The 22,930-nt window shown below is 61.6% G+C and overlaps 2 protein-coding genes and 1 long non-coding RNA gene across 12 annotated transcripts in view; 1 reads left to right on the top strand and 2 right to left on the bottom strand.

Moving 5' to 3' along the window:
* The window catches only part of ZNF385C (zinc finger protein 385C), a 37,224-nt gene that overhangs the window by 5,929 nt on the left and 8,365 nt on the right, over positions 1 to 22,930 (bottom strand). For 3 of the 9 annotated variants that reach the window (XM_070060694.2, XM_089317798.1, XM_089317800.1), the window contains exons 2-4: positions 18,248 to 18,499; positions 2,221 to 2,369; positions 236 to 346 (exon numbers count right to left, since the gene is read on the bottom strand). In XM_070060694.2, coding sequence (XP_069916795.1) covers positions 236 to 346; positions 2,221 to 2,369; positions 18,248 to 18,499 — 512 coding nt within the window. Of the gene's footprint in view, positions 1 to 235; positions 347 to 2,220; positions 2,370 to 10,728; positions 10,865 to 12,948; positions 13,033 to 18,247; positions 18,500 to 19,818; positions 19,989 to 22,930 lie in introns of those variants that run through there. The other 6 variants (XM_089317797.1, XM_089317799.1, XM_051824996.3 and 3 more) reach the window with 5 other exon arrangements.
* C17H17orf113 (chromosome 17 C17orf113 homolog) lies at positions 2,958 to 18,383 on the bottom strand. 2 transcript variants are annotated; one of them, XM_089317793.1, is made up of 3 exons: positions 18,248 to 18,383; positions 5,831 to 6,533; positions 2,958 to 5,012 (listed from the first exon to the last, which is right to left on the bottom strand). In XM_089317793.1, the coding sequence occupies exons 2-3, from the start codon at positions 6,371 to 6,373 to the stop codon at positions 3,528 to 3,530; spliced, it is 2,028 nt and encodes a 675-aa protein (XP_089173919.1). In that variant the 5' UTR covers positions 6,374 to 6,533; positions 18,248 to 18,383; the 3' UTR covers positions 2,958 to 3,527. The 2 variants fall into 2 exon arrangements, with proteins under 2 accessions (XP_089173919.1, XP_051680954.2); XM_051824994.3 differs by lacking the exon at positions 18,248 to 18,383 and adding an exon at positions 10,729 to 10,866.
* LOC138846077 (uncharacterized) lies at positions 6,527 to 15,201 on the top strand. The gene is made up of 2 exons (XR_011383473.2): positions 6,527 to 10,843; positions 14,987 to 15,201. It is a non-coding gene; the product is annotated as an uncharacterized LOC138846077 (long non-coding RNA).

Raw genomic sequence — 22,930 nt, 5'->3', positions numbered from 1 at the left:
GTCTGCTCTCTTGCAGAAGGACCCAGAACATAGAGATGCAGAGAAGAGTGAGATGAAATCCCAGTGGGCTGTAAGGGGGTGAGGGATCCGGAGAGAGGAGAGGTAGGGACGATGACAGCACCAGGAGCACCTGTTCTGCAACCAGGGACGTCCCCCAGGCCTCTCCTGCCAAGACCCGGGCTCCAGCCCTCTCCCTGCCAGCCCTCCCACACCTGCGTCCACTCCTCCCTCTCACCGCTGAGTTGAACCTCAGGTGACAGATGTTACAGGAAATGAAGAGCTTCTTCTTCAGAGGGGAGGGGACCCCAAACGTGTGGCTGATGACAGCTTTCTGGACCGGGTCCATCTGCGAGGGGAGTGGAGGACACGATAATTCTGAGTCAACTCAGAAGTGGCGGCGGGCAGCAGTACAAAAGGCCAAAAGTGCAGAGTACCGAGGAGGGCAGAGGGGCAGCCCCTCCGGGAAACTTCCCCGCCCTGCACCTGCTCCTCACAGAGACGAGACAGCCTCTCCCTGGCCAGCACTGGATGCTGGCAGGGGGATGGCCAGGGCAACCCACATGCTTTCGAGAAATAGAATCCTGTCCTGCTGGACACCTGGGCATCTCTTGCTGCCCCTCTAGTCTCTGTTTTATTTTTCTCCTTTGCAAGCATCAAACCATCAGGATGGGAGTTGGGCAAGGGAAGGAGGCAGGGAGGGACAAAGAACCCTTCACTCCTGTAACCCAGCCTTGGTGCCCGGCGCTGGGGGCTGGGAGGAGAAGCCTGTCCTGTCAGCTGTGCCACTGGTGCAGGGCCTGCAGCCTGGCAGCGAGGGGTGGCCTGAGGGTCCTCCAAGTGGCAGCACTGTTTCTCTGGAACATTCGCTTGAGTGGGGTTCTTTCTCCCAGCATTGTAAGTAATTTTTTTTCTTCGATCAGACCAAGCCCTTAGGTTCCCTTTTCTCAGGGGCAAGAATTTGAACCTGTCAAGAGGAACTTCCCAGACCTTCCCAGGGGAGAGAGAAGGGCCTGGGTGCAGAACTTCCCTGAGAACAGAAACAGGCGCTGACCTCCCAGGACTCGGGGCTCCAGACTTTTAGGGGACAGCAGCGCAGGGGGGCACAGCCCAGCAACTAGGATGGCAGCGGTCTCAGCGGCCCTCGAGAGACCTTGCCCCAGAACAAGGACGGGCAGAGGACCCTCCCCACATGTCCCAGACTCCCTAGGGCCTCTGTGCGCCTCCCGGAGCGGGTGCTGGAAGGGGTTCCTGCCCCAGAGAGAATTGGTTGCTGTCTTATCCAGATGGGAGGGGCTTGTCTGTGGAGGGGGGTTTCCTTATACTTCACTTGGCGGAGGAAAATTCCAAGTTGCAACACTTGTCACCCACACGTGAAACGGATGGACACATGGCACAGGAGCTAACAGCCGTCACAAAGTTACAGACCACCAGGAGACACGTGACCATAGATGAACTCAGTCACTCAAACCACACAAGCACACACCAAACACAGCTACAGAAGCCACAGACAGAAGAACCCCTGGGGGAGGGCAGCACTGTGGAACAGCAGGTAAAGCCGCTGCCTGCAGCACTGGTATCCTAGATGGGTGCCGGCTTGAGACCCGGCTGCTCCACTTCCGATCCAGCTCCCTGCCGATGACCTGGGAAGCAGTGGAAGATGGTCCAAGTGCTTGGGCCCTGCGCCTGCATGGGAGACCCAGAAGAAACTCCTGGCTCCTGATCAGCCCAGCTCCGGCTGTTGTGGCCATTGGAGAGTGAGCCAGCAGATGGAAGATCTGTCTGCCTCTAACTCTGCCTTTCAATTAAAAAAAAAAAAGAACCCTGCACATATGAAGGCACTCCCATTAACGACACAATGATCCGCCAGGCACTCACGCACATGCACACGCATGCGCACACACACACACACACATCCACACATGACACCAAGGAGCTACATGAAGTACAACAGAAAGGCACACATGACTGACCCAGAAGTCCCTGTACACACACTCAAGTGACGTCTGTACTCGGCAAACCCTGGAGGCCCAGCAGTGATGAAGGTGGGGGTGGAGAGGGAGTGACTCCATCCTGTTCCCCAGTCTAGGAGAGAGCCAGGCCCACGGGTCCTCATTTGGGAAGCCCCCAGTCACCGCGGGGGATGATGGCTGGATGCAGCTGCCGAGCTGGCCACTCTGAGCCCACCGTCCCCACCCGCCCCACCGCCAGCGCAGCCCGTACCGTGCTGAAGTTGGGGAAGAGACTGAGCGGGGCGGCGCCATTGAAGTGGAAGGCGAGCAAGTGCTTGAGGTCCAGCGGGGGCTGCAGAGGCCGCGTGGGCAGGGGCAGGGAGCCCAGAAGGGGGCTGGGGGCGCTGGAGGCCGGGCCTGCTGCAGAAGGAAGAAGGCAGGTCTGAACTGGGGAGCCACAGGGCTCTCTCCTACCTCTACAGCCAGCACGAGAGCCAGACGGGCTGCCTGGGTGCAGAACCAGAGCAGAAACTCGTCTCTCTCTTTACAGTCACGGCAGCTGAGCCCAGGGCGACGGCAGCCCCCACTGCTGGGCTCTGCTTCCCCAGAGTTGGAGAAGCAAAGGCTACACAGTGGCCAAATGAAACCCCCTGGGAGAGTCCAGGGCAGGAGGGGCAGGAGTCAGGTTGGCCCCTGAGGTACACACCACCATGGAGATGGTGCCATGCACTGGGTTTCTGCTTTATTGTAAATTAAACCCACTCAGGGGGCTTGTGCAAAGGCCAGCCCCTTCCCCCTCACTATCTAGTCCCGCCTTCCAGATCCCGCACCCTTCTGGGCACAGGAGGAGATGAGCAACCCCTGGGAGGCTGGAGGACAAGAACCAAGGCTCAGGTCAGGCCCCAGATGCTTCCCTTATGAAGGACAAGTGACCGCAGGCCAGGCGTGCAGGGGCAGCAGGGCACCACACCGTGCTTCTGCAGTCTTTGGTCTTAAGGGTCCCAGGCAGCAGCAGGGGGAGGGCTGGGAACTTGAAGAGCAAGCCGATTTTGAAAACAAAGAAAATGAGAACTCAATCCAGTCCGTTTTGATTTTGTGTTCATACTATGGACAACGGGACAGATGGGTTCACACTGATAGATTTTTATGTCAACATGTACGGTCAGATAGAGAAAAGCCCCCCCAAGCAGGTGGAGAAGGGAGGGGGCCCCACTACCTCCTTGGTTCCATGAGCTGGGGCGCAGAGGGGGTGCAGCCAGGAGTGGGCCAAGAGTCGAGGGCTCATTCTCATTTCCCACAGCGCCTCAGTCCCCCAAGACCTAACTAAGAGCCCCCTCTACTCCCCCTCCACGTTTTAGGACCAGAACCAGCCCAGTTCAGAAGGGGAAAGGATGGGAAGGGTTTAGGGAGCCCTAGCGTCTCCCCACTTGCTCTAGACCGGGAAGGTGTCTCAGGACCCCTGGGAAGGGGGCACAGTTAGCCGTCAGCTGAGGTGAGGCACGGTCAAGTCTGGCTCTGCTCTTGGGAGTGCCCAGAGACCCCGGGAGGCTGGTCCAGGGCGGGGGGTGGAGGCCACACTCAGGAGGGCTGCGGCCCCAGGAGCCCCTCCCCCCAGCCACTTTCTAAGAACTCCACAGCCAGCGCGAAGTCAAAGTCCTGCAGCGGCGGCCCATCCACAGCGATCTTCACAACGTGGCCGCCGCGGCCTTCCCCTGCCCCGCTCTGTCCCCACCACCGCAGCTCCCGGCTGCGGCCCACCTTGTCCAAGAGGCCGGCTCCCGCGGGCAACGCCAGGGCCAGGGCGGCCAGGGCGGCAAAGTCGGGGAAGAGCTCGTGCAGCTCCGAGTGCGCGCACGCCAGCCTGGCGCACAGGGCGCGCGGGCTGAGCCGCCCCAGGCCGAACACCACGCGCTTGAAGAGCGCGAAGTCGCCCAGCGCCCGCTGGCGGACCACGGCCGGCGCGAAGCCCCGCAGCAGCACCCGCAACGCCCCCTCGCCATGCGAGCCCAGCTCCTCTGGAGCCTGTGGGTAGCGGCGGGAGTCAAAGATCGTCGCGAAGGCGGCCACAGCCTCCAGCGAGGGCTCGGGGTAGGAGTCCCACAGGCCCCTCCGCATGGAGTCCAGGAGAGCCCCCCGGAGCCGCTCCAAGCCTCGCACCGCAGCCTCGGAGTAGCCGACCAACTCCACGCCGCGGTAGGTGCAGCGCCCGCTGCCCCCCTCTGGGTCGGAGGCTGCCAGTTCTCGCAGGAAGCCCTGGAGGCGGGCCCCACCCGAGCCCCGCTGAGCTTGGAGGGAGGCAGCGGCAGCCATCACCAGAGGCTTCAGCAAGGCCAAGTCCGGCTCCTCCGGCTGCAGGACAAAGGCGAGTTTCTGCACGGAGGGCAAAGCGTCCAGCAGCAGGTGGGTGAAGGCTACGAAGGTGAACTGGCGCAGGGCCAGGGCCAGGGCCCCAGCTGTGGGGGAGGCTGGGGCCGCTGCCTCCAGGGTGGATACAAGGCAAGGCCAGATCTCAGCCACTGCTTCCACAACGGGCAGCAGGGATGCCCAGGGTACCGGCCGCGGCCCTGCCCAGTCAATGGCTGCAAGGTCCAGCGCAGCCCGCAGCTCGGGGACCACGTGGGAACTGGGCCCACCATGGAGACGGAACAGGGCATCCAGTACGCTCTCGTATTCACCCAGGTAGGCAGGGGGCTCGGGATCCGTCCGGCCAGGGAGGCAGTGCAGCTCTGTGAGCAGTGGGCAGGCGGCCCGGAGCTGCTGGCCCACACTCCGCAGGCGGTCACTTGGCAGGCTCGAGCCGAGCCAGGCCAGCTTGGGTGCGGAGACACCGAAGGCCTGCAGGATGTCTAGGAGTTGGCCGGCAGTGACCTCGCCCTCCTGTAGCTCCACACTGCCCAGGAAGGTGGTGGCAGGCTGGCCATCGCAGGGGGACACCGAAGTAGCAAACAGAGCCAGGCTGTGGGACTCGGGCCAGTCCCTGGTCTCGTCCAACACCAGTCCCACGTACGGGGATGCCTTCAGGCGCTGGCAGGCCTCTGTGTGCAGGACCCCGGCGATGGCTGCCTGATAGCCAGGGAGAGAGAGGGAGGGAGGGAGGACAGAGTCAGGCAGGGCAGGAGGGGCAGGCGGGGCAGGCACAGACTAATCCAGGCCTGGCTGTGCCCTGGCTGTGCTGCCTCCCCCAAGTCCCGTCACCCCTGTGAGTTTCAGTGCTCCCAGCTCCTGCTAAGCCCCGCCCTCAGTCTTCTGCAAGGGCTCCTGTGAATTATGGGTGAATTTGTGTTGTGCTGGGAGGTGTGAGAGCACTTTTTGAACCATCAAGGACCCTCCAAGGCAACTCCCCAGCGCCTTGTTCCTGGGGGTGAGGTCTCTGCTCAGGAAGTAACTGATAGATTGCTCATTCCCAGCTCCTGCCCAGTTACACAGCTCCCAGCTCTCTGTGGGAGGGGACCCAGCTCTCCCACCTCCACCTTACCCGAGAGACGCACACAGCTATTCCTAGGACAGAGCTGCAGCTTGCATGCCTACAGGGGCCACGGGAGTGACACTGTGCCTGAAGTGGCCCAGGAATAACTCAAAGGCAATGGGGAAGAGTGGGCAAGTCTCAGCTGTACCCCATCCTGGCCCAAGAGCCTGGGGACCTCACTCGCACCTCCCAGGGCTGGGCCGGGCCTGGCCGCTTCGCTGTCGCGTACTCCGCAGGTGGCCCAGCGCCAGGCACACAGCAGGCCCTCAGTGGAGGTTCTGAAGTGTGAGCAGTGAAGGCAGTGCTCTGCCTGTTGCCGGCGGGGGAGGGGGAACCTGGCATACTGGGGGCTATTCCTAGATGGCTCAGTGTCCTCCCTCCTCAAAGCCTCCCCGTATCCCTGGCTGCCACCCACCTGCATGTCCCTCACCCTCCTGGGGCTGTAGTAGTCACCACGCTCCACACCCAGCAGCGCCTGGCACAGGTTGAACTTCTGCAGCTCGAGCAGGGCAGAGCAGCGGTCATCCGGCAGGTCCTCCTTGGCCATACAGTACACCGTGGTCAGCACAGCCACCTTGGCTGGGTCCACCTCCGCCTTGACGCCCCTGGGGGTGGGCGTGGGTGCCAGGCCGGAGTAGGCGCCCCCTCCCCCAGCCTGGCCCTCCAGAGCGGGCTGGCCCTGGTTGACAGCCAGGGCCTGGCGGTGGGCTCCCGAGGTCACGTGGCGCAGCAGGGCGTGGCGCTGGAAGTTGTCGGTGCCCACGGTGAAGGCGTTCTCGGCTTTGCCATGCTTGTTGCGCACCAGGGCGTGGCGGCACTCGAGGCAAAACATCAGCTTGCGCTCGTAGTCGAAGTCCAGCCAGGGGAACTCCTCCTTCCAGTGCTCGTTGAAGTAGCGCTTACACTTCTTGTTGGAGTTGGAGGCCTCTCCGGCCGGCTTCTTCCCCGGAGGCACCATGCCTGCTCTCGGGCCAGGGCCCCCCCACCCCCCACCCAGAGGCGGCTCCCTTGTCTGTGGGAGTCACTAGGGAGGCACAGTGGGGACAGCCTGCCCAGCTAATGGGGACCATCCGGCTAACTGAGCCTGGGAGGTTTAGTCCTGCTCCGCTGGTGGGAGCCTGGAGATGAAAGAAACAAGGGAGAGGCGTTAGGGGGTCCATCGTGGACGGGTTAGGGAGGGGGATGGTGTTCATGCTTCCCGGCATCCTCCCCAGTTGGGTGCTGAGGGTGGGCGGAGTTCTGCCAAGGGCCATAGAGTGTCAGTCTGAGCAGGTCCCTCCCACGGTCTCCCTGTACCCAGGGGGAGGCACTGATGAGCTCCGATTGCCAAAGAACTGAGCTGGAACGGACGGCACCATCCATGCAACCACATTTCAGAGACGGAGAAACCAAGTCTCAGAGACAGGCTGTGGTTCTTGGGGCTCAGGAGTAACTCCCGGCTGAGCCAGGACTAAAACCAGGACCTTCTTAGCCCAAAGGACGATGGGGCCCCTCTTTTGTCAGATGGAAGTCAGCGCAAGGCTGAGCTTCCCAGGCCTGTTTTCTGTGGCTTCCTCTTGCCTTTACACACGCACAGACACACACACACACACACACACACAAGCATCCACGTCGGCGGTGTGTTCTGGGAGAGTAGCCCACAAGCAGGGGCTGCTCTGGAGGTTGGGCCCCCGACTGACCTTGCCACAAGGTCAGGACCAGAAGGCCATGTCCAGGCAGCGATCAGACCCTGCCAACCCCCGGTTATCTAACCTCCAACCTGCTCCTCTTCTCTGCACCCAGTGAGTAAGGGCAGCAGGCACCACCACTCATGAGGGGTGAGCTGAGCTGGGCGCTGGCACAGCGAATCCAGCAGGGGACCGGGGTGCCCTGGGCAGTGTTAGTCACAGTCATGAGAAGAGGAAACCAAGGCTCAGTGACTTTAAGTGACTTGCCCTCGGTGACTGAGGCCTCCTGACCACAAAAGGCCATGCTGAGACCCGGGTGGCACCACCTCTGTCCTCCCAGCTGCCCAGCCTCGCCTGGTTCCGTCCAGGCCGCCCCTGATCCCTGCAGCTGCCTGTGCACCATCATCTCCCCACAGTCAGCCCACAGCCCGAGTGCAAGCCCACAACACAGCTCTAACGATGTCACCGCCCTGCTTCCACCTCTTTGGTGGTGCCCATTGCCCAATCCACGCAGCTCGCTGTGAGCCCACAAGACTTTCCCCAGCCCCCAGCCACCTCCAGAGCCTCCCACCACTCCTGTCCTCATGGTCAACGCCAAGGGCTCCCCATCCCAGCATCCGCCAAGCCGTCACTTGTGCCCGCCCCCATCCTCAGAGCTGGAATTCCCCATCCTTTCTCTTTCCCTGGCTGATTCCCACTGGTTCCGTGAAAGCAGCCGATCTGCATCCTGGCCAGGGGCCTGTCCCATTCCCCACCGTTCTCTGGGGCACTGCAGCGACTCTCCCAGTGTCCCTGGCCAGCTCATGTTTGTTTGTTTTCCTGTTTCTGAGCCCCTGCCCACAGCTGGGCACATGGACACATCTTAGCAAAAGCTGTGCTTTAAAACAATGCAAGGAGGGGCCTGCGCCATGGCGCAGAGGGTTAATCCTCTGCTTGCGGCACCGGCATCCCTTATGGGCGCCCATTCGAGTCACAATTGCTTCACTTGCGATCCTGCTTTCTGCTACAGCCTGGGAAAGCAGTGGAAGATGGCCCGAGTCCTTGGGCCCCTGCACCCACATGGAAGACCTGGAAGAAGCTCCTGGCTTCAGATAAGCTCAGCTCCTGCCATTGCAGCCATTTGGGGAGAGAACCAGCAGATGGAAGACCTCTCTCTCTTTCCCCCTTTCTCTGTAACTCTACCTCTCAAATAAATAAAAAAATTTTTTTTGACAGACAGAGTGGACTGTGAGAGAGAGAACGAGAGAGAGAGAGGAAGGTCTTCCTTTTTCCGTTGGTTCACTCCCCAATGGCTGCTGCGGCCGGTGCCCTGCGGCCAGCGCACCGCGCTGATCCGAAGCCAGGAGCCAGGTGCTTCTCCTGGTCTCCCATGCGGGTGCAGGGCCCAAGGACTTGGGCCATCCTCCACTGCACTCCCGGGCCACAGCAGAGAGATGGACAGGAAGAGGAGCGACCGGAACAGAATCTGGCGCCCCGACCGGGACTAGAACCCGGTGTGCCAGCGCCACAGGTGGAGGATTAGCCTATTGAGCCACGGCGCTGGCCAAATAAATAAAATCTTTAAAAATAAATAAATAAAACAATGCAAGCATATGGTTTGGGCACCAGAAAAGAATTTCCTGAGTTGGTCACCTAGCCAATTCTGAGACAGCAGTGACCATATCCTGTCTGCTTGCTGTGTAGACCCACACAGTGCCCTGCATGGAGTAGCATGGGCTGGGTGGTAAGGACAGCAAGGGTGGAAGACTGGAGCTCCAGAGAGAGCCCAGCTGGAGCTGGGAACAGTGTAGGAGCTGCGTATGGGGCTGCTCTGCTCACCCCACCCCACTCTTTCCTCTTGGCTCCGTCCCCCCCACCCCTACCTGTTTCCTTCCCTCTGACTGCCTCTCCTGGGCCCCTGGATGTCACTGCTGCTGGTTTCTGAGCCAGCCCTGCGGACACTCCAGGGCCCACACCTCTACCTCTCCTTCCAGCGGCCTTCCCGGCTCACCTCTGCTGGGGCCTTCCCAGCACACCCCTCTCCCGGAAGTCCACGTCTCAGAAAACGGCCCTCCTCCTTCCCACAAGCTCTGTCCTGATCCCTCCACAGGTCTGATTGATTCCATGCCTGAAACTAACCTCTAACTCCTCCCTTTCCCTGTGATTCTGCCTGGGGCCTGCCAGGTTTCTTAAAACACACTGTACAACCACCCAGAATCCCTCTGGAGACCTGCCAATGCTGGCCGGCGCTGACCCCTACAGTGGCCACTACTGTCTCCCTCCCCTCCCGGCAACACCACCTCCCCCGTTCCTCTGGAGTGCCAGCTTGCCGGCCCCAGGGCCTCTCTCCCACAATGCCCCACCATACTTGACCTGGCCTATTTTTGATTCTCCCTCTGGTCTTAGCTCACCCGCCCCTTCTTCACTGGGGGCTTCCCTGAAGGTGTCCCTCCCTTGGCTGGCGCTGGCCCTGTTTGTCCCACTCTGCTGTAGGGTCTGGAGTTTAAAGCTGTGCTGACTTCCACATGGTTCTGTTACACCACACTCTCTACTCCCAACCCCTGTATGCTTTCTGAGAACAGGAAAGGTTACAAGCTTCTTCCCGTCTGAACCCCAGCACCCGAGTGCTCCACACGCTTTGGGGGGAAATAGATGAATAAGAAAGCTCTCAGGCAGAGGCAGCAAGGGAACCGGCCCTTGGGCACCTGTTGGGTGGTTAAGACAGCTGCCTGCCACGTCCTTGCCCGTCAAGATCCTGGGATCCATGACCTTGTCCAGCCCGCCACCCAGAGGATCTTAGCAGGTGGGGCGCAGGGGCAAAACCAAGGTCGTGCCCTCAGATCCTCTCCGGGGCCCTAGGAGCTGGCTCCTGCCCTGTTCTGCAGGGGGAACAATGAGCATGACCCAGGATGCCTCTGGGGAGCAATAGGTGGGTACAACAGAGCCCCGCTGACAGTGGCCAATTCCAAAGGTTCAGCGGCCATGCTTGGCTGATGGGAGACAGAACGTTTACACCACACGAAGTCCTGTTAGAGCTGCTCTCCATAAAACAAACAAAACACAGGTCAGCATCCTTGACACCCACCCTGTCCCATCCTGGGGGAACAGGCTGCTGAGGTGGGAGGGGTGCGAATAAAACACGGCTCTGTGGGTCCCGTGGTGACTAAGGCTGACCGGGAGGGTCCACTTCTCCCAGGCCAAGCACCTCACATCCCCACGCCCTGGCCGGCTGGATGGGAGCCTGCACAACTGGGGGGGGGGGGCCTGCCCTGAGGCAGTGTGTGGTGGTCTGGCCCCACCCTTAATGCATCCCAGCCCATAGGCTTCCACACAGCATTGCTGTGACCCCACGGTCCCCAGGCTCCTGCCTCTCCCTTCCCTTGGGAGCCCACTAAGGGGAGTGCACACTCCCAGCAGGGAGGCAGGCACCCCTTCCCTCTGGCAGGTGGGGTGCGTGTGGCCTCCCCCTCCCAGGGGAGAGCTGGGGAACTTCCCCCCGGGGGGCGTGTGGTGAGGAAGCCCTGATGCAGTGCACGGAGCCTCCCTCCGCCTGCCTGTCCTGCTCCGCCCACAGGACCCCCAGCCCCCATGGCCGGTCCCCTGGCCGGAAGCTCCGGGAGAGGGCGCCCCGCCAGCCAGCACCCCCGCGCCACCCGCACACACTCACGGAGACACGGGAACCACCATCTTGAGCGGTGGACGCTCTGGCCGCGGTCTCCTTGGGCTCCACTGAGCGACAGCAGCCACTAGCGGTAACCGGGGCGAAGAGGCGCCAGCAACCGGTGCGTTCCGGGGTCGCAGCGGGTAGGGCGGCAGCCCCCCCACACCCTCCCAGCGCACCTGGCCGCGCCCACCTCTGCTACTCCTGCTACCGCTCCCTAGCTCACCCTCAGCCTTTCCCGTGGTGCGTGCGCGCGGCAGCAGGAACGACTGAGGTTAGACCGCAGGGAGCCGGAGGGACAGGAGAAACCACCGGGTCATCACACGTGCCCGCAGGTTCCGGGAGGCGCTCAGGGTCCTGAGAGGCAGGCAGGTGGTGCACTGGGGGGGGGGGAGGGGGGTGTTGGCTGGCTCCCAGCCGAGGATGGGGAGGAGCTGGAGATGAAGTAAGGGTCTGCAGCCCGAGCCAGGAGGAGCGAGTGACAGTGTGGGGAGTGCGGGCAGCCTCCGTCCCTGGGGAAGCAGACAGCGTGGGGCAGGGTCCGGAAGGTCCAGGGAGCACTGGCCCCTCGCTGCTGGACGGCTGTGCAGTGAATGCTGGGGTTTGGTCCTGGGGCTGGAGACTCAGGGTCTCAGACTAGTGGGGCACTTACAATCCCCCCACCCCGGACGGCGCCACAGAGCCCAACAGGGGTAGAATTCTGACATGGTCCTACGGGCCTCCCTGACTCAGGGTCCACGCCCACTGGGTGGCTGCCTGCAGAGGGTGGGCTTTGGGACCCAGTCAAACACAGGGACAAAGGAAATCCACTGGAGAGGAGAAGAGGCTGCCCCTAGGTGTCCAACCAAGCCTGGAGGAGGTGGCTTAAGAAATAACATCAAGTTCACTGCCAGCCAAGGGAGATCTGGGGAATGCACACACAGGGACACCCCCTCACACACACAGGGACACATACCCTGAGGCCCACAGGCTCCACCATGGCCACCAAGGCATACACCTCCCCCCAGCGACTCCCTAAGATCTCACTCTTCACACACTGAGGTGTGTGCTCATGGAGGTGGTGCCATGCCAAGATGGACAGACAGACCCGTGCTGCCAGAGCGGCCGAGGCTAGCACAGTGGCCACGTGTGGGCACGCACGTATCCACAGATGGGCATGACCAACAAAGACCTACTTGTATTGTCCCATGCCCAGAGGGACAGACACATGGCGGCACAGACCCCTACACATGACATAGAACAGCCGGTGAAAAGCCAGCCGCACAAACACGAAGACCCTTAGGTCACTCGCCTGCACACACCTCTCAGAAAATCAAATGCACCTGACCTACAGGCGCCTGAAGCCAAACACACAGAACCACCCTCCCACACCTCCCCAGCCCCAAGTCACAGGGCAGACACAGCAGGGTGCCTCCCTAGTCATACACACACACACAGAGAGAGAAATAACAGCACTGCTGTGTTCATGGCAGACAAAACCAAACCTCCGCCAAGAGAAACGGGAGACCAGGGGAGAGAAAGGCAAAGGCTGGGGAGGGGGCTGAGCCAAGACCCAGTGCTGGCGCACCCCCCCAGCAGGACTCCCGCCACAGCCAGAGGTTTCCTCCCCAAATTCCCCAGAACCCCCAGCCCACTGCTGGGCCGTGTTGATGTTCCACGCACAGCCCCATGATGCTGAACACCCCAAAGCCCAGTCACACAAGAAACTCCACCCCTGCCCCACTGCCTCCAGACCCTAGCCCCTCTGGGAAGGGCTCCCAAGAACGCCCTTTGAGGGTGACGGCTGTGGCCCTCGAAGACAGCCAGCACCCAGTGTGTGGAGAGGCAGGAGGGCAGCACACAGAGCAGGGCGGTGGCTGGACTGCAGGTAGCATGCACCTGGTTTCTGTCTCTCGCTCTTGCTCCCTGCACCTGCAGCTCCCTCCTCGGCCCCTTGGGGCCTCTCCCCCTCCCCCTTAGAGGCAGCTGAAGGTGTGACCTCACACAAGGGACTTCTGACCTAGGCTGCCCGGGCCCAGATACGCAACACACCTTATTCTCCCACTCCCGCACCTGGGCAAAGGTTTCAGCGTCCGCTGGCCCCTGGCGTGTCTGACAGACAACTTTGGGGCGCACCAAGGACAGCAGGACAGGACCAGGGCTGGGGAGAGGGGTGAGGAGCGCCTACACCCTCACGCCCTCTCTGCCCATTGTCCACTGCCCAGCTGAGGCATCCCCAGCACTCACCCAAGAGCATCCTCTGCCTTTGGAGGCACCGCAGAGCCGAGCAGAGCGAGGAGCAAATGAAACCCAGCTGGAGTGACGGGGGAAGGGGGGTGAGGGGCGGGAGGGGAGGCGGGAGGAGGGGCTCTGGGGCCTGGCTGGGAAGCGGGCGGTGGCACTACTGGCCGTTCCTGGGCTTCCCCCAGCTCAACCCCAGGTGGACGGAGGAGGGCATGTCCTTCCCCAGAGGGAGCAAAGGTAGCGGCCAGGACAGGGGACCGCACTCACGCCCACTCCTGGGGGCGGTGGTCCTGCCTGGGGTCTTTCCTATGAAGCCAAGGGTTGACATTGCCCACAGAGCCCTGCAGGGAGGAGGGGCTGCGGCCCCTCTGGCTGTTGGAGGAGCCCCCTGCCTCCTGCCTGGCCTTGCTCCTTCTCCTTATGTTGATCTGCTGCTGTTGAAGGGACAGCCGAGGCGCAGGTGCTCCTGCTCCACCACAGAGCGCGGGGCTGGCCGTGACAGGTCGGGGAAGGGAGCCCAGGTGTCTGGCCCACTCTTCCTCCCACACTGGACCCTGGGACCTGCCACTGGGGCAGCCCCAGGCAGGAGGGCCGAGGAGTTGGCCAGCCACAACTTCTGACAGTTCACACACACACACACACACACACACACAGTCCTTTCTCCTTTCTTTGCTGTTTCCTCTTCCTACTCGCCCTGAAAGCTGGTTCTCCACTCACCTGAGCACCTGGTGGCTGAGAGGGGGCCACAGGGGGAGAGCAGACAGCCAGCCTACAGCTGGATCAGGCTCACATTCCGAGCCCAGCCCCAAGCCTCCCCCTACCCAGCATCCTGTCTCCACCAGACAATAACCTGAAATCCCGGCAGCAGCCTACACTTGAGCCACAGAGCAGGTCTGCAGAGGAGCGGCTGAAAACAAGTTTGTTAGCAAGGGACTGGGGGAGGGGGAGGGAGCTGTTTGCGCGGAGAGGACGGAAACTCAAGCCCAGAGCTAATTAAGCCACCCAGAGACACAGACGGAATCTTTGTCTTCTGTGAGGGCAGGGATCTGAGCTAAGCCCCCTAATTCTCTACCCAGACAGCCTAGCCTTTCCTGGTGGTTCCCGGGTGGGGGATGCTGATGGTCAGGGTCACACCTGGGCGCCCAGCCTGGGGCACTCTGCCACCTGCCACCGCATCAGAACAGCAGCAGGAGAGGGGGGTCAGGCTGCAGGAGGAGCCAGTGGCCTGAGGGGAGCAATGTCTTGGAAACCTGCACCCAAAGGCAAAGGTGTGTGGGTGGTCCCAGTGGAGGAACCCGCAGCCCAGGGAGATGCTGGAGGATGGGGGGGGGGGGCAGAGGGCTCCGGGCCTCCTAATGGGACTGAAATTAACCCAGAGCTCATCAAGCCAGTGACTCAGGCGTGACCAAGCTCAAGATCTTGACCTCCAGGGCCAAGAGTATGCCAGAGGCTTGCAGGGTTACAGAGAGGAGAGGGGCAGATACAGGCGGGAGCTGGGGAGGTCTGGGGGATGCCCCCCCCCGCCATCCTTGCCCTGAGAGCCCTCCCTGCCTCCCTGTGTCCTTGCCCACCCCACCGAGGTCCCTGTGGCCTTTTCAGAGAGCTCCAGGCCTGTGTGTGCAAGGGTCCTCTCTCCTCCAGGCTCAGCTGGCAGGGGGCTGGCAGGGGGTGGGGGTGGCATTCTGAACTAGAAGGCTGGGTGAGTCCTGGCCAGGATGGGGAGGGGGACTGTGGGCTTTGGGAGGCAGCCTTTGGGGAGCGGAGCAGAAGAAGGCTGGCTCCTCCCCGCCATGCAGTGGAGGTCACCAAGGCAAAGGCTCCGAGCCCTGCTGGAATCATCTTGCTGGGAGCCGCCCTGCCCTCTCTGGGCCATCCCCTCCTCCCACTCCTGTACACTGTGGCTCAGTCTCTCCTAACAGATGCTGCTCTCCTCGGCTGGTGGGGGTTTGTGAGATGGGATTAGAGTCAGAAACCTGGGGCCAGTGCTGTGGCCAACTTGTTGAGCTGCTGCCTGCAACACCAGCATCCTATATGTGTGCAGGTTCGAGTCCCGGCTGTGCCACTTCCCATCTAGCTCTTTGCTAATGCACCTGGGAAGACAGTGGAAGACAGCCCAAGTGCTGGATGGGGTTCCTGCTGTCCTGGCCATTGTGGTCATTTGGGAGAGTTAACCAGCAGGTGGAAGATTTCGCCTTCTGTAACTCTGCCTTTCAAACAGATAATAAATATTTAAGAATAAAATGAAGGCAGAACTCAGCTGTGTGGTCTTGGCTATGTCCCTTAATCTCCCTGAACCCCAGGATCGCGGATTGCCAGGTGAGGACTATAGGACAGATCTTGTGCCCCCCCACCCCCGCAGTCCTGGGCTGGCCCCGCTTCACCCTCCGAGGCTAGAGCCAGCGGGGCTGCGCCAGCGCCCCTCCGCCTTGGCACATGATGGAGAGCCTCTTCAGGTGGTTTAGGGGAGTGTGTGTATGTGTGTTGGAGGGTAGAACCACTTAGGTCAGCCTTGGCGGGGAGGAGCCTGGTGCCCATACCCCCTGGGAAGCAGGGTAAAGGGGTGAAGATGGCCTGACCAGTGCTGGGGAGGAGGCTCAGAGCGGGAAGAGCCCCCGCCTCCCTGCCTGTGACTGCCTGTCACTGTGGAGGCCTCCAGCCCCGCAGGCTCCTAATCAAAGTGACAGCTCCTAGGGAACAAGCGCCCTGCCTGGCTGCCACCAGCGTGAAGCCAGGAGCCGAGCGGTGGCAGGGACTGGGGGTGCTCCCCTCCGTATTCCCAGGTCCCCTCAGCCACACCTGAGGGCTCTCGGCTCGTGGGTGAGAGGGGCACACCAGCCCAGTCCCCAGCGCGGGCAGAACCAGAAGAGGTGTTCAGGACGACCGAGGGCTCTACCTCGCCTCCCCTCTCCTCGGGGCCAGTTGCTGGCATCGTACCAGGCACTGGCTCCCCTGCCCGCAGCCCTCAGAGAGCCAAGGAGACAGGAGACATCACACTGAGGGCTGCGGCCCAGGGTAGGCCAGAGAGAGAGCCCAAGCTCCGGTCACCCCCTTAGCATGGGTGGGTGGGCAGATCTGGTCCCATGTCCTCCTCCTCCCCCTTAGACTGAGTTCCCAGGGGCAGGCAGGGAGCACTGCTCGGAGGGGAGAGGGGACCCCAGCACCCTGCACGGAGCCGCCGCTGGCTGGAAGGCGAGGTGTGGGCAGACGGCTGGATGAGCTAGGGCTGAGGGGCTGGTTTAACAGTGTGGACTGCAGGACAGGCGTCCTGCCTCCTGGTGGCCCCTAAGGCGGTGGCCCCCAGGCCTGCTTCCCTCTGGCACCCCCTTTCTGACAGTGCAGCTCTCCTTACACATGGCCCAAGCCAGAGTGGTCCCTGGGCCCCCGGAGCTCCATCAGAGTTGGTGACTAACATCTTGACGGTTCTGCTACAGCGAAGGTTCTGGAATCTATCTCCCCACTACACCCCCTGTCCGTCCCCTGTACCTCAAGCCTGACCCTTGCTGGGGACACCCAGAGTCACTGCCTGCTCCTGCTCAGGATGCGTTAGTGACACCCATCAGCTCGGGGTCCGCCGGGCCCTTCTGGGTGGCTCCCCACAGCCAGCAGGCTGCTCGCTGCCCCTGGAAAGGCCCGGGCGGCCGGGCGGCGGTGCCTCGGCTCTCCGGCCATCGCCCTGCCTGGGATTCGCTCTCCCCTCTCCAGCGTCCGCACTCACCTCCCCCTCCTCTGATGCTCAAAGCACCCTACTCCGGCTCTAGGCTCCATCTTGCTGCCTATAGCAACGAAGACAGCACTCTCCTTTTACAAACAGGAATCCCCACACAACAGCTTGTCAGCAAGTATTTGAACGAATGAGACTTGAACCTCCCCACACAGGATGGCAGCACCCATCAGTCACACCCCAGAGCCCAGGAGGGCGGCTGGTCCCAGCCACAGAGCTCTGCTGGCCTCTGCTTGTGCCTGCACCGCCCCTTCTCCCTTCACCCAGGCACCGGCCAAGCCCCCACTTCCTTCAGGGGCCTCTGCTGGTGTCCCCTGCACTGGTCCCTTTGCCTGTGAGCCCCTGGCACCCACAGCATCTGTGCCTTTCATGCCTGGCTTTGCCCCAAAGGGCAGACTCCGCCGTGGGGCAGAGGGAGAGTAGTTTGCACTTGTCTGCAGCCCCCCACAGGGCAGGGCAGGGCGTGTGTGGAGCAGGAGCCGGGTACACTGTGGGCGCCCCAGGAACATCATCGCAAGAACAGGCAGGGGCGGGCATTTGGCCCAGGGTTAAGAGGCCCCACGCCGGAGCACTTGACTCCAGCTTCCTGGTAATGGGCTTCTGGGGAGGCAGCAGATGGCGGCTCAAGTTCAAGGGTCCTTGCCATTCACATGGGAGACATGGATTGAACCTGAGCTCCCAGCTTCGGCCTGGTCCAGCCCCAGCCATGGCAAGCAGCTGGGGACTGAATCCGTGGATGTGAGATCTGTCTGTCTGTCGAATAAATAAATTAAAATATAAAAATTAAGAAAAGAACAGGTAGCTCTCAAGAGGGTGTGTGAGTTCAGGGCTGCCAATGGCAGCCTGGGCTGCAAGGTGGGTTCCCCCTGGCTCCCTGGCTCCCCCGGTGAGCTGGGAAAGTTCCTGCCCCCGCCCCCGACACACACACACACACACACACACATACACGCATACACACTAGGCCTGGTGCTGCATCTCTGTCCCCTGCAAGCCGAGCCAGAGGCCTGGGCTGTTCTCCCCCCGCGGTGCCTGGTGCCTGTCAGCTGGAATCACCCTCACGGGTGCAGTCATCCACGTCTCCCACAGAGCCATAGCTCCCATAGCCAGCTGCCCCTCCGAGCCAGACCTTGGCAAAGTCACCCCGGACAGGGACAGGCAGAAACCCTGGCCGTGACTCCAGCCGCTGAAGGAAGGGGGCCGCCCGTGCCGTACACCTCGCTGACCCCGGCCTTCAGAGGTCACGGCAGGAGCCTGGGACTCCCTACAGGTAGACCGTTGTCTGCAACTCCGTCCTCGCCTGGGCCCCGCACTGGAGAAATGCTCGTTAGGGGTCCTGATCCCCGAAGACCCCAAGGGGAGGGCCCCCAGAAACAAGACCTCAAGAGGAGGCTGAAGGAGCCTCAGCGACCCTGCAGTTGTCCAGATGTAAAAACAAAACAAAACAAAACCTGATGTCATCAAGGAGCCTCAGACCCCACAGAGGGAGGCCACGGGCCCAGAGCCACTCACAGCGGTCGAGACAGGGGGATTCCAGCCCTGGGGGGCCTGCACTGCGTAGGAGCCCCCCCCCCGCACACTGACCTGGCCCCGAGGGGCTTTTGCCCAAGCTGAGCTGCCGAAGCCGCCTCTGGTGGGCGCGCCCCCCGCAGTGCACCTGCGCCTGGGCGGCGGAGTTCAACTGGATGTTACACACATCACAGAGCGTGTACGACGGCCGCTTCCTCTCCCGCTTGGGCTTCGGCGCTTCGGGGGGCCGAGGGGGGCACTCAGCAGGGCCAGCTGTGGGGGGCTCCTTCTCACCCGGGGGCGATGGGCTCAGCGGCCGCTTCATACCTGAGCAGACAGAGAAAGAGAGAGAGAAATCGATGCGGCAGCAGCCAGGGGCCCCGCATCCCAGCTGAAACGCCCCAGTCTTTGGTGGCCCCCAACCCAAGGAGAGGCAAAGGGGGCGTCGTGGGATCTGTTTCAAGCACAGCAGCATTACAATGTGTGGGGACTGTGCAGGGTGTCAGAAACACCCACACACAAGGAGGCTGGCCAAGATGCCTGGGGCTTGAGAGGGCCACAGGGCAGAGTTCAGGGCTGGGGAGAGGAGGCCGCTGGGGGAGACAGCGGCGTGGCCGTGCAGTCACACGTTGGGAAGCCGGAGTCCTGTTTGCAGCCCCACAGCAGGCGCTGACACCCCTGTGACAGGCAAGCATGTGGCAGTGCGTCCTGGGGACACAGCAGCCTCTGCCCAGGGACCCAATCTTCCTGCACCTTGCACCCAGCAGGGTGACGCTCACCAGTGGTGACAGGGTGCGAAGCCACCCCAGCCCCTGCCCCACAGGGCTCCAGAGGCCTTTGCTGCCTTGGTTACCCATAATGAGACCACACTTGGTGTTCAGGGAGAGATCTGGGCCTGTTGAATACACACACACACACACACGCACACATGCATTTACATGTATGCACACACATGTGCGTGCACACACATACATGCACAGGCACACACGTGCACATGCCCCCTCAACCTGGACCCAGCCATCACCCAGGCAGGCTTTTGCCTCCAGCTCCCTTCTCAGAGACACTCCGACATGTCGGCCCCCAACTGTCCCTCAGGGACTGCACGGCTCCCTTTCTCAGACCACACTGTGTCCGCTTTTACTTCTCCCTGCCTGTGTTAGGTGGGGCTTCCGGGGAGCAGAGCCCGTGTCTCCCCCTCAGACTGGGGCAGCCTCAAGGTGAGGGCCTGAGTGAGGTCTGACTGAGCCCATTTCCTGGTCCAGACCGAATTATGTCCCCCTCAAGATGGTGCTGAAGGGGCCGGCCTTAAGCAGTGGGTTAGGCCACCGCCCGTGACACCAGCACCTGTTTGAGTCCTGGCTGCTCCACTTCTGATCCAGCTCCCTGCTAATATACCCAGGAAAGCAGCAGAAGATGGCCCGAGTGCTTGGGCCCCTGCACCCATGTGGGAGGCCCTATGGTGTTCCGGGCTCCTGGCTTTGACCTGGCCCTGTATTGGCCGTTGCGGTCATCTGGGGAGTGAGCTAGGGGATGCCTCGGGCCCAGGCTCCCAGCAAATCAGATCATGATCATCTCATCAGGCCCCACCCCCAGTGACGGGGCCCACCCCTGAGGAACCACCTGCAGTCCCGGATGCCCTGCCCTACCCTCGGGAAGCTGCCTGTCGTTCTCTGGGCCGTGGGCCCAGGCAACCTGTGTTTGTCGTGACACACGTGGGGACTGCGTGTGCGTGGATCAGATGGAGCAGGAGCTCTGAGCCGATTCACAGCTGACTCGAATCCGTGGTCGCTTACTGGCTGGGCGACCGGAGCTCTCCCCGATCTGTCCATCTGTCAAATGGGCAAATGGCAGGAGGGGCAGTGAGTAAGAGCTCCTGAGTCACAGGCACGCACACCACTGTGGGCATCGGACGAGCTGTCCGCCAAAGCCAGCTACTATTAACCCGCGACGGGTCTGGAGGATCTCTCTTTCTCTCTCTGTCTCCCTCTCTCTCTCTCTCTGTAATTTTGAATTTCAAATAAGATAAATCAATCCTAAAAAAAAAAAAAAGATAAGGCCACACTAGTGTAGCATGGGCCCCTAGTCCTCTACAGATGAATGGTGTCCGTCTACAAAGGGGAGACTTGGACACAGACTCGCACACAGGGAGAAGGCCATGGAAGATGGAGCAGACAGCAGGGGGTGCGCCCATGAGCCCAGGAACCCCAGATATCGCGGCAGCACCTGCCAGGGGCCCGGCATGAGGACAAAGCAGATTCTACTTCACAGCTCAGAGAGACCCAACCTTATGAATAATCAGGGAGTGAACCAGTAGATGGAAGACTTTTCTCTCTCTCTCTCTCTCTCTCTCTCTCTCTCTCAGTACCTCTCTCTGTAACTCTTTCAAATAAATAAAATAAATCTTTTAAAAAATCATCTTTTAAAAAAGTGAAAATAACTTGAATTTGTTTAAAAGAAGGAAGCACCCTTGCCAGCACCCCCCGCCTTGATTTGATGTTCTAGAATCCAGAACTGGAAGATGATAAATCTCTGTTAAGCACTCCCCCCCCCAGTGCGTGGCACTCTGTTGTGGCTGCCGTAGCAAATTAATGCACCAAGGGTTTGACCCTGCTGCGATCTTAGGTGCCTAGTGGTTTGAGGGTCCCATTCCCCCTGCCTGGTGCAGTGGCTGGGCTGCAGTACCAGAGATAGCCTCCAGGTGGCACAGCTAGCATCCAGTGGGAAGACAAGCCGGGAGACCCAGTAAAGCCCAGGGCAGGAGGAGGGCAAAGACCACCCCTCAGTCAGCAAGAGGCTGCTAGGCTGCACCCACCGCCCATCCCCTCCCCCGGCCAGAGCCATGTCATGGGTCCAGGGGCCTGGACACAGCCCCTTCCCCATGAAGTCACGCTGGAGGTCACTGTGAAAAGGGCTCCCAATGCTGCCGGGAGCCCCCAGCCCCTATTCTGCACCCTCAGCTCCAGACAGTGGTGATGGGGCCATCTCCTGCCTCCCCCGCCCTCCCTCCCAGCAGGACGAATGGGCAGGAAGAAGGTCCCAGGTGCAAAATTGTGTGTGTGCGTCGTCGGTGGAGGGGGGGCGGGTAAGGAGGGTCTAGCTCCCCAGGGAGGAGCAGAAGTGACTTCCCCAGCCGTGCCAGGAGGGCTGCCTGTCGCGCCAGCAAGGGGACGGGGTATTTTGAAATCTCAGTGCAATTTATGACAGGCGGGCTGGGGACGTGGCCCAAGAGAGTGGACAAAAATCTGCCAGGCAGCCGATTAAACCTCCGTGATATACAACCGCTGGCCTCGAGGGCCGTCTGCATGCCGGGCTAATTGCGTCCCCCGAGCCAGGCTGCTGGGCCTGCTGCGGCCTGTCCTGCCTGACCCAGCCTTCCCAGCTGTCCCGGAGGAGCTGCCCTGCTCTGGCCCAGCGAGGGCTTCTGCTCAGAAAATGTGGAGGGGTGGGCACGGCCCAGGGCACACACAGGCCTGGGGCACCCACAGGCAAGCGTCACAGCACTTCCACCACCAGTCCCGTGCCCTGGCCCCTGCTCAGAGCCAGCAAGCCTCACCCAGCTGGGCCCGCCCGGGGACAGGGCCTAGTCCACACGTTCCCTTTAACAGATGATGAGGAGATGGGGGTCCGGGGGTCCAAGAACAGTGGACTTGCTTCCCAGTCAATGGAAAGATGGCACAAGAGCTGATTCTAGAAGCTTCCCTGCCTATGTCCACCACTCAGCTGCTTAAGCCCACCTTTCCTTGTAACAATGGGCGCTGGGTGCTCCTGAGAGTGTCACAGCCCCATGAGGTGGCACTGGAGAGCCTGTTATCCACATCACAGATGATGGCCTCACAGAGTGAGAGAGAGAGAGAGAGAGAGGGAAAGGTCTTCCTTCCGCTAGTTCACTCCCCAAATGGCCGCCACGGCTGGTGCTGCGCCGATCCGAAGCCAGGAGCCAGGTGCTTCTTCCTGGTCTCCCATGCGGGTGCAGGGCCCAAGCACTTGGGCCATCCTCCACTGTACTCCCGAGCCACAGCAGAGAGCTGGACTGGAAAAGGAGTAACCGGGACTAGAACCGGCGCCCACATGGGAGGATTAACAAAGTGAGCCACGGGCCCCAGGTGCTCGCGTCCTTAACCACTGCTCTCTCCCACCTCTCCCTAGAGCCTGCCAAGGGCTACTCTGTACAGGGTGGCGAGGGAGGAGTCTCAGAGTCTGGGAGGGGCTCCTGGGAGGGTTGGGCTGGAGCCAGAGAGGCCGGAGGCGGGGCAAGGGGAAAGCCGAGGAAAGGAGCTGGCAGGTGCCTGTCTGTCCGGGATTTCCACAGGAAGGGGGAGAACCCTCCCTCCGTTCCCCACCTTCCCAGGCAGCCGTGAACTTGAAGCAGGTTCACACAAGGAAGCTGGGGGCCCAGGGCTTCTGTCTGCCTGTCTGCGCGTCTGTCCCCGTGGAGCTAGGGGTGAGTGTGGGGCTCACGGGGTCCTCAGCCGCTGCAAAGGGGCGTGGCAGGGAGGGACTTGGAGGCCACCAGGTGAGGAGTGGCGCCTGGGCCAGGGGTCCTCAGGAGAGCTGCTTCTTCCTCCCAAAGGGGAAGAAGTTTCTAGGCCTCCTAGAAGTTGTCCCCAGCGTTTGGCAGGGCAGGAGGGCCTCTCTCACCCAGCCCTTAATGAGCCCAGTTACTCTCTGGCATTTTCCTCCGCGGCTGCCAACGGCCACCCTCCCGCGGCTGAGATGAGAGCCTGGCTGGCCAAAGTGGGCCGGTCCCTGCCCTCTGGG

The sequence above is a fragment of the Oryctolagus cuniculus genome, chromosome 17, assembly GCF_051225735.1.
Source record: "Oryctolagus cuniculus isolate XC-2025 breed Fujian yellow rabbit chromosome 17, ASM5122573v1, whole genome shotgun sequence".
NCBI lineage: Eukaryota > Metazoa > Chordata > Mammalia > Lagomorpha > Leporidae > Oryctolagus > Oryctolagus cuniculus.
Note: the sequence above shows the minus strand (reverse complement) of the source record. Positions and strands in the feature narration are given on the sequence as shown.

Bases quoted from the DNA above. Each gene is read 5' to 3' on its own strand.
- C17H17orf113 (XM_089317793.1), bottom strand. From the start codon at position 6,373: ATGGTGCCTCCGGGGAAGAAGCCGGCCGGAGAGGCCTCCAACTCCAAC. The intron at 5,013-5,830 runs GTGGGTGGCAGC...CCTGGCTATCAG, and splicing joins GGAGGGTGAGGGACATGCAG to GCAGCCATCGCCGGGGTCCT.